Source organism: Mastomys coucha, unplaced genomic scaffold (genome assembly GCF_008632895.1).
Source record: "Mastomys coucha isolate ucsf_1 unplaced genomic scaffold, UCSF_Mcou_1 pScaffold21, whole genome shotgun sequence".
Taxonomy (NCBI): domain Eukaryota; kingdom Metazoa; phylum Chordata; class Mammalia; order Rodentia; family Muridae; genus Mastomys; species Mastomys coucha.
Genome location: NW_022196904.1, coordinates 131,028,126 through 131,037,911, shown reverse-complemented (window position 1 = coordinate 131,037,911; position 9,786 = coordinate 131,028,126). Strand labels below are relative to the sequence as shown.

General features: G+C 46.1%; 1 protein-coding gene across 2 annotated transcripts in view; it reads left to right on the top strand.

The window, feature by feature from the left end:
* Tollip (toll interacting protein) overlaps positions 1-9,786 on the top strand; it is a 20,884-nt gene that overhangs the window by 9,934 nt on the left and 1,164 nt on the right. For both annotated transcript variants that reach the window (XM_031388879.1, XM_031388880.1), the window contains 5 exons: positions 173-322; positions 897-1,079; positions 2,183-2,335; positions 3,612-3,702; positions 9,670-9,764. In XM_031388879.1, coding sequence (XP_031244739.1) covers positions 173-322; positions 897-1,079; positions 2,183-2,335; positions 3,612-3,702; positions 9,670-9,764 — 672 coding nt within the window. The remainder of the gene's footprint in view (positions 1-172; positions 323-896; positions 1,080-2,182; positions 2,336-3,611; positions 3,703-9,669; positions 9,765-9,786) is intronic.

Below are 9,786 nucleotides of genomic sequence, written 5' to 3'. Positions count from 1 at the left end.
AAAAAAAAAAAAAAAAAAAAAAAAAAAAAAAAAAGGCAAAGCACTCTCTAGGCCTTGGTAAGGGCAGCTGACTGCGCCTGAGTGACACACTGCTCCAAGGTAAGCCAGATAGTACTGTGAGATTGCTTGGCTTCCTGCTTTGACTCTACTCTTTTTCTCTCCTTACTGGAAGGTGTACATTGGTGAACTCCCCCAGGACTTCCTCCGTATAACGCCCACACAGCAGCAGCAACAGATCCAGCTGGATGCCCAGGCAGCCCAACAGCTGCAGTATGGAGGAACAGTTGGCACCGTGGGTCGCCTCAGCATCACCGTAGTACAGGTGGGTCTCAGTTTCCTGTTGAAGACTGGTGGGATTGAGCAGAAGAGGAGGCACTGGGCATGGGGCTTTGCACTTCATTTCCCATGTGGACAGTAGAATTTTTTTGATTTTAGTTATTCTTGAAAATAACTGGTAATACCTGTTGATTTCCCAGGGATCTGCCTAAGATACTATTGGTCCATGTCGAGCATTATCCTCCATGAGGATGCTTTCCCTGACTCCTCTGTAGCAGCTGAGGTGTCAGCTACTCAGTCCTGCACAACTGCCCTGCAAATCGTAGTTCCCATTCAACCTCAGCTTCATGCTGAGGCCTAGGATGTGCACAGTCGGTGCAATGTCAGATGAGAGGTCTTGTCTTACTGCTTACAGGTAGTTGCTTAATGCCAGGTATGGCCAGGTTCCCAGAGTCATGAGTCCCTGAGTGACTCATGAGTGACTGGCAGCATGTTCAAGAGCAGTTATGTGAACTTGAAGGCTATTTTTCCACACACTATAAGAAAAGCAGTTTATAGAAGCACTGGCCTTTGTCTCTGCTGGCGGATGCCTCATTTTTCTAAATTTGGTGTTATTTCAGGCAAAGTTGGCAAAGAATTATGGCATGACTCGTATGGACCCTTACTGCCGCCTGCGTCTGGGCTATGCTGTTTATGAAACTCCCACAGCACACAATGGTGCCAAGAACCCTCGCTGGAACAAGGTCATTCAGTGTACAGTGCCCCCAGGTGTAGACTCGTTCTACCTTGAGATCTTCGACGAGGTAAGAGATGCCCCAGTGTTACAGACCTGCCTAGTTTGGGATCTGACAGATATGGGTGTGCCTTGTAGTTGTAGTCACGAGGCTGCTATCCTGGTGCTCAGGCCCTGTGTACCTAGCATTTAGTGGCTGGTGACAGGGTGTGACCTGCCTGGACACCTGGCATTTAGTGGCTGACTGACAAGGTACAGTTTTTTCTTTCTCGGCTCCTTTGACAGTGTCCATTGGGAACCATCACCAGTGATAGAAGCATGAGTAGAATGTGAAAATAGGTGTTCATGGGTAGGTCAAATTTCAAGCAAGTCAGGCTCCACTAGTGTTGGGAACACTGTTCTTGCAGGCATGAGTTCCAGGCTTTGCCAGGAATGTCCCATGGCCACCAGCAGTTAGGAATCTAACTTTTTTAGAGCAGTCAGGAAACGCAGGTGGAAGATGTCTCCTTATAGCTTAGTTCTGGACACCATGTGCTTGCCTCCTTGAAACAGAGCAAAGGGCAGTGGGAAGAGAAAGGGGGCAGTGAGAGCCAAAGAGAAAGTGGGTACGGGCAGCCCAGTGAGGGACACAGCTGCTTCTTTGTCTTGACTCTACCTCTTGCTCAGCTTTCTTGTTTGTTTGTTTGTTTGTTTGTTTAGTTGGTTGGTTTTGTCCTTTTCTCCTGTGTCTGAGAATAGTGAGGATATGAGAAGGAGGTTTGGGGCTATGGATACTGGCTTGGAGCTCTTGTCCTCATCTGTACCTACTGGGTTTGAGACTTGCAGCTTATATTTAGAGGGTTAGGAGTAGGGCCCCAAGGACTGGGGAGGACAGTGTTCATTCCTGAGCAAGGATGACAGCTCAGAGATTCTTTATTGTCCTTTGGCCTGGCCTTACAGTGCTTACTCAGAAGATGCAGAAGTGGTGGTGGCCAGGTATAGGTGATCTGTGGAGGTCTGGGGAAGCTCCTAGAAGGAAGCTGGAACAGTGAGGAGGAGCCCTGTCCTGCCAAGAAGATAGAAGGTAGATGCAGGCTGCAGTCCAGGTGGAGTTACAGCCATAGGAAAAGCTGCTCTCTAGAACATAGGTTGTTGTGGGCCACGATGAGGTCATTTTACTCTTGTCTTCCTCAGCGCGCCTTCTCCATGGACGATCGCATAGCTTGGACCCACATCACCATCCCAGAGTCCCTGAAGCAGGGCCAAGTGGAGGACGAGTGGTATAGCCTGAGTGGGAGGCAGGGCGATGACAAGGAGGGCATGATTAACCTGGTCATGTCCTACACGGTAAGGTTATGGCACCCCCTTGAGGCAGCTAAGGCTCCCAGAACCTTGGGAAGTCATAGGAGGCAGGGCTGGGGGTCTGGGCTCCCACTGTCTCCTTTGTATTATCTAGGCCTTTCGTTTTAGTTGTTCTTGAGTCTTTGAGAACAGGGGAGTATAAAGCACCCTGTATGCAGGCCTCCTCAGCTTGACCATCCTGCATGCCTCTCCTTCTGGTATTGAGTGTCACATGTCTTTAACAGGTGCTTTATGTAGCATAGGTCCATTTTATACTAGCTCATCTACAGTTCAAGATTATTTGAGCTGGGGCAGGAGAGGTGGCTTAACAGGTAAGAGCACTGCTGCTCTTGTAGAAATTTCCAAGTTTGATTCCCAGCACCTACACGGTGGCTCACAACCACCATGGGTATCAGGTGGGTTCCAGGGTATCAGTACCTTCACTGGCATCAGGCACACACATAATGCACATTCATACATGCAAGCAAAACACTAAGACACTATTTAAATAAATAAACAGTTCAGTATTTCTGAGAGAAGCTACTGGTACTTATGCAGTCTCCAGAACAGACCCTGAAGGGAGCTTTGTAAGTCCTATGTGAGAAGTGGTGGTGGTTGCAGCTCATGTGAGGCCAGCGATTGACATCATTTGTTTTCTTTAATCTTCACCCTGACTTTTGTTCTCACTGAAACTGAAACTCATTCATTTCTCTAGATTGACTGGCTAATAAACTTGAGGAATCTTCTTGCCTCTGCCTCCCTAGCCCTAGGATTATTATGAACTACCAAACATGGCTTTATATATGGGGGCTGAGCTAGGCAGTGGTGGTGCACACCTTTAATCCCAGCACTTGGGAGGCAGAGGCAGGCGGATTTCTGAGGTCAAGGCCAGCCTGGTCTACAGAGTAAGTTCCAGGACAGCCAGGGCTACATAGAGAAATCCTGTCTTGACAAAACAGAAACAAACAACAACAACAACAACAAAACCCAAATGTATATAGGTGCTGGGGATTGAACTCAGGTCCTCATGCTTGTTCACCAGGCACTTTCCTAACTGATCTGTAGTTCTGTGAGTCTTCCAGCTGAAGGGAGGTGGTCCGTGGGAGTGTTGGTGCAGATGAAACCAGTGGCCAGGGACACTACAGTCTTGCTGAGGGCTCTATGTCTTAAGTGTTAATATCTGGGCTATGGCTAGAACTATTCCTCTGATAGCAGAAGTAACAAAACTGACATAATGGTATGGTCCTCCTTGACACCCATGTTTTTCTTTGTTATGTTTCAGTCCCTCCCAGCTGCCATGATGATGCCTCCTCAGCCTGTGGTCCTGATGCCAACTGTGTACCAGCAGGGTGTTGGCTATGTGCCCATTGCAGGTGTGTCCTGCTTCTTTGGTAGGCAATTCTGGGACAAAGTAGGACAGGAGGAGGGAAGGGCCCAGCATTCCTGTAAAGCTTAAGTAGTGTAGAAATGTGTGAGCAATATTTGTCATATTTGAATTAATTATGCATACATAGAAAATAGTGTTGCCCTAATTATTGCCACAAGTAAAGTGAGTTTAAATTCTTGGAGTTATAGAAATGTTGTCTAGGAACATTTTCGTGTATTAAGTTACTGGAATAAGACAACCTGGTTCCTTTTAGACAAGGCATAACTACATCTTTAAAAAAATCATGGCTTTCATTGAAAGTATTTACCAATGTAAATTAATACCTGCTTGGGTCATAAAGTCAAGATGTGGCTTTTATATATATTTTTTAAATTTTCTAATCTTCCTGTAGCTTTCACAGTTCCTGGTGTCCAACTTGCCCTCCTACCAGAATAGGGCAAGCCGGATGAGATCACACAGCTGCTTTCTTGGCTTCAGCCAACAGGAAAGACTATGGCTCTGAGAGCAGACACCAGGCAGGCCTGCAGACTCCCTAGTCTCTGCTAGGGTCCAGAGACTAACCAGGACTGGACCATGTAGTCCAAGCAGACCATGGTAGTCCTGCTGTCCCAAGGAACTCAAAGGCTAAGGTAGTGGGGATGGCCAGGCTGGTCCTGGATGGGACTTGATTTACATGGTCCCTGCTTGCTGGTGCTCAGGGTGAGTGTTGCCTTGTGTCTAAGACAGCACAGAGCTGTTGTGGCTCAGTGGTGTGGGGTCTGAGGATCCCAGACAGCCAGAATGGAGTGACTCATTAGCCTTTAATAGACTCAGCCCTTATGCCAACTGAGCTAGGGAAGATAGTGCAGGACTTGGGAATGAAATCCACCCACACATATCCTGAAAACAGGCTTGACAGACAGAACTTGGGCCTTCTGCCTATGACAAATCTTCCTGCAGGAACAAAGGGCAGCACTTTGCCAAGGAAAGGGAGGGTAAATTCACAGGCTTCCAGGCCCTTGTAGTATTTAGAATAGAGTAAGTAGAGGGCAAACCAATCAAGTGGGGAGTGACCCAGGGCCTTAGGGAAACCTTTAAGCAGTGTGGAGAGCCTTAGAAATCTGGAGAGTGGGGTTTTAGGATTTGTGCTCTCTGAAGTCCCCAATACAAGATCCTGACCTGTCCAGTTCAGTGATCAGATCCTGAGGTATGAGGGTTGGGTTCCCAGAGTGGCTCCCAGGTTCCTTTTTAAACTGCAGTCCCATCAGGCTATGTATGGAATTTGTCATTGATCTGTCCCTAATTGGAGGTCTGCGGAGGAAGAAGCAAGTGGAGTACAGTGAGCACAAAGGGTACCCCAGTGTAGCAGAGGCAACAGGTCACAGATGGGACAATGCAGCAGAAGTCTGTTTCCTCAGTTTCTCAGGCCAGAAGTCAAAACAAAGACTGCAATCCTTTCTGAAGCTCCAGAGAAGGAACTTGTAACCTTTTCCAGCTCTTGGTGTGACTTGGTCTCTGGCCATATCTCCCTGGTCTGTCTTCATACTCTTGTTGCCATCCTCTTTGTGTGTTTCTGTCTTGGAAGGTCACTGGACAAGCCTCCTTCATGGTCTTATCTGAACAAGGGTGCTCTCTTTCCAAGTAAAGTCTATCTAGAGGTACTGGGGGAGGGGGTGGGGAAACTACAAAGACAAACTTCTGTCCAGTTACAGGATAACAAGACAACTACTTCTAAACAAAAGATAAAAGCTGTTGACCAGTTTACTGTTTTGGCTCCTGTCCTTCATTCTCTGTAGTGCCTCTTGACTGCTCTAGAATGTGTATTTTAGGGAAGGCTCTTCTATAAATAGACTTTGATCCTCACTTTTGAAGTACATTTTGAAAGTTAGAAATAGTTTCCTACTGATAGAAAAGCTGCCACAGAAATAAAAGGATATTTTTCCTTTGGAGACCAGCCTCTGATGTCTGCTCTGTCCCCATATAAGCATGCTTCCTGGAAGTAAGGACACTTCCCAAGTGGATGTGCTTGTGACACACAGGGCTGGTGGTCTAGGTTTTCCAGAACTTGTGACAGGCTCTGCAGTTATTTGTGCTGCCCTGTTCACTATCTGGCCAGGCAAACCCAGATGCTGCTTAGAAAGCTGCTCTCTCTCATTTCTGCTGCTCACACCTTAGTGTTTGGTAAGGTGACACAGTTTGCCTCTTCATTCTCTTGAGAACCCCTTCATTTCTCCTTGAGGATTCTATTCAAGGTCATAGTTGCCGCCTGTTTTTTGTCAGACTGAGCTGTCTATTGATAGTTGTAGCAGTGTGGACTTGAGAATTGTTTTATTTTCTGAGTTATTAATTTGTTACTATATTGTTTTTTCATGCAGTGATCCCAGATTGGCCAGGCCTTTAGGCTGAATTGTGTGCTTTTTAATATCTAACATGCTGCGTGAGCTTCCTGACTTTGGCACAGGAAGCCTTTGGCTATCTTGTACATTTCCTTCTTCTATCCCAGAATTAGCCACTTCTCTCTGAACCCAGGCTTCCACTAAATGGAGAGTCAGTTCTAAAAGAGTTCTTGAATTGTTTTTTGTTTTTATTTATCTTAATCATTGGGAGCATTAATAAGCGTGTTGCTTCATTGAAACTTGATGCCCAGCTTTGGTTCTTATAATTCTTGTATGTTTATGATGGCAGAGCTGTCCTAGCAGAGTACATGGGGTATCCTGTGCAGAGACAATTAGGGGTTGCCATCTGGTCAATGTGTCAGGTTATCTCAGTCCACCAAAACAGGAGCAGCAGTTCATCCAGGGCATTTTTATTCTTGTTGCTTTCTGGCTTCTCAGAAGTGAGATCAAGTCACATAGTGTTTCTTGCTTCATATCAGCTTCATGCTGCAGAGTTTGCTCTCTTGGGAAGACTCATACCCTTCACTATTCAGGGTGTGAGGTATGTATACAAGGACCATGCATGGAAGTAGACTGTACTCAAGCACAGTTAGACAGGAATGAGAAGACTCACATGTTAGCCTATTCTCACTGCCCATTGGTCTACCCTTCCCATATGCCCAGGGAGCAATGCATAGCCAGTAGGTCCCTTCTGCTTCTGTGTATCAGAAGGCATAGACCCTGTTGTCTGTGTCTGAGGTTTAGAATTGGAGATCAGAGTTGCTGCTTTACAGAGCTGAAGCTGAAGGTTGAAGATCAAGGGTTACTTGTGTGTTTATGAATCAATTAGTTTGAGAGCTTAGAAATGTCCTGTGATATGCAGCCTGCTCCTGAGCTCCCTAGCCAGCAGGGGTAGCCTCAGCTACCCCTTTAACTGTTGGTGTCAGTTCTTGGCTGTTGCAGCAAGGCCATTTAGGACCAAGGCTGTCTGTGCTGCCATGTTAAGCACTAGTTTTTCTTGAATGGAAAGCTCCCTTGATTTTGTTTTCTGAGTGGCATTCTATTGGTGAAAAGGCTCTTGTTTCACCAACTTTTGTCTGCCTACTGTCTATAAAGTGTACGTTGTAGCTAAATGTCCTGCTATTGAAAATGAATTGGTCCTACTCCATCAGTTTGTGTCAATTTATGATGAGTGGTCATAGGGTTATGCCACTGAGCTGCCCTTATTCAACATGGTGCTTTAGTGTGAGCTACGGGTTCACCTCCATCTGCATGACTCTTCACGGTACCACTTGAACCCGAAGAGGACACATTGTTTGCATCCCAGGACTACAGGGTCCTTTCCATCCTTTACCCACCAAGTTGGCTGGTCACCCCACATCTGCTCTCACAAATTCAAGAACATTTTGATAAACTGGTCCGTACTTGATCATGGTGACAGGTCAGTCTTGGATTGGGAATATGATATCCACTCTGGAGGATCAAAGACACCAGGGCCAGTCTTCGTTGTGTGTAGTGGTCTGTTCCTAAAGGAACTAGTTTATGAGAGCAGATGACTGCAGACAGCTTTCCTATGCTGCCCTATGCCGCTGGTCTGCAGGTTTTGCAGCAGTGTCCAGACCTGTCTCCCTGTACCCAGCTAGGCTGAAAAGTGTTGGAATAGTCTGAGCAGGACTCAGAGGAAGCTGCCTGGCTTGGATGTAGTTATGCACCTTTCCTTGTATTGCCTCTGGCTATGTGTGTGCACAGACACTGCATTCATTCCAGTGAGGTTGTTTGAGTCCCTTTAGGACAAGCTGCTATCTTACACCTGGGCCAGGCAACAATTTTGGCATTTTGTTTTCTTTAAAAAAAAAAGACAGAAATACTATAAGAATATGTTTTCATTTTAATCCCAGGTGTGGGACATAAGGCTGCTTCAGATTGTTCACAGCAACTGACTATGATTTAGCAGAGGCATGACTTTGTCAGCAATAGATAGTTTCTTCAATTGTGTAGTGTTTAGAACTCTGAAGACATTCTGAAGAGTATATAAATGCTAGAGCCCCAAGAGGCAGGGTGGGTTGTTGGTTGGTTGGTTGTTGTTTGTTGTTGGTTGTGGTTTGTTAAGTAGTTATGTGCAAAGAAGAAACAAGAAGTAGTTAGATATGCTGATGGCAAAAATCAAACGCCCCAAGGATCTTGATTACCCCAATAAGCAGGAAGTAGTCTAATGATAAGCCCTTCCTTCTTCTTATCCTTTTTTCTTCTCTCCTACCTAGTATTAGGAGTTTGAAAGGGTGGAGAAGGGTAGAAGAAAGAAGAACCCACAAAGTAGCAAACACCAGCTACACCACTATATGGGGACAACTTGTAAGGTGTCTGATGACAACCTGTCCAGGTCAGTCAGGACAGAGGCATGAAGGTGAAGGCCTGGCCCAGAGGGTACTTAAGAAACCTGCCTCAGTTTCTCAGTTTGTACCCCTTCTTCTAGCATAAGGTGCAGAGAGCCATATAACATCAGTGCTGAGCCCTTTGCCAGGAGCCTTTTGTTGCTCACGTGGCAAAAGGTTTTGCTCCCATGCCTCACTGAGGGCTGCTGAAAAGTGATGTATTTTCTGATGTGTATTGTCTTCATTGTGAAAGGCTAGTATTCAGCTTTTCTTGAAGTTTGCAGGGAGTGCTTTATAAAGCTTTACCTTACCATATGCGTGGTTACTGTAATGTCTTCGCTAGTCTGTGAAAGTGAATTCTAGAATGCTGACACAAGCAGACTTTGGCGTATTGGATGAAACAAGCATACTACTTTGTTGTCCCCATTCTCAGTAAAGACATGATGTTCTTGAAATAGCACATGTGGTTACCAAATTTTCATCTTGCTCCCTGTAATTTTTGATTAGATAGATTCAACTTGAATTTTTGTTCAGGAAGAAAATACATCAGGAGAGGGGCCTTAGTCGTGAGGAGGATAGCCCATTCCTTCCCTGGGCATTCTCGTGGGATCTGTTTTCAAGTCAGACTGAGGCAGCCTTTCCCCTGGAGGCCACTGCAGCTTTGTGACCTCACTGTTTTTGTCCTGGAACTTACTCTGTAGACCAGGCTGGCCTTGAACTTAAGTGATTCTCCTGTTGGCCTTCCAAGTACTAGGATTAAATTCATGCACAGGGTCCCCAATGAAGGAGCTAGAGAAAGGACCCAAGGAGCTGAAGGGTTTGCAGCCCCTTAGGACAAACAAAAGTATGAACTAACTAGTACCCTCAGAGCTCCCAGGGACTAAAACACAAACCAAGGAGTACACATGGTGGGACTCATGGCTCCAGCTGCATATGTAGCAGAGAATGGCGTAGTCAGTCAATGGGAGGAGAGGCCCTAGGTCCTGTGAAAGTTCTGTGCCCCAGTGTAGGGAAATGCCAGGGCCAGGAAGCAGGAGAGGGTAGGTTGGTAAGTGTATGTGTGTGTGTGTGTGGGGGGGGAACCTGGGAAAGGAGATTTCCTTTGAAATGTAAATAAAGAAAATATCTAATAAAAAATTTTAAAAAAATTTTAAAAGAGAAAAGTCATGCACCACCACGCCTGGCTGACCTCACTCTTTTTAACCAATTTTCAACTTTTGTTTTCAGGGATGCCTGCTGTCTGCAGCCCTGGGATGGTGCCCATGGCCATGCCCCAACCAGCTGTGGCTCCTCAGCCCCGCTGTAATGAAGAGGACCTCAAGGCTATCCAGGACATGTTTCCCA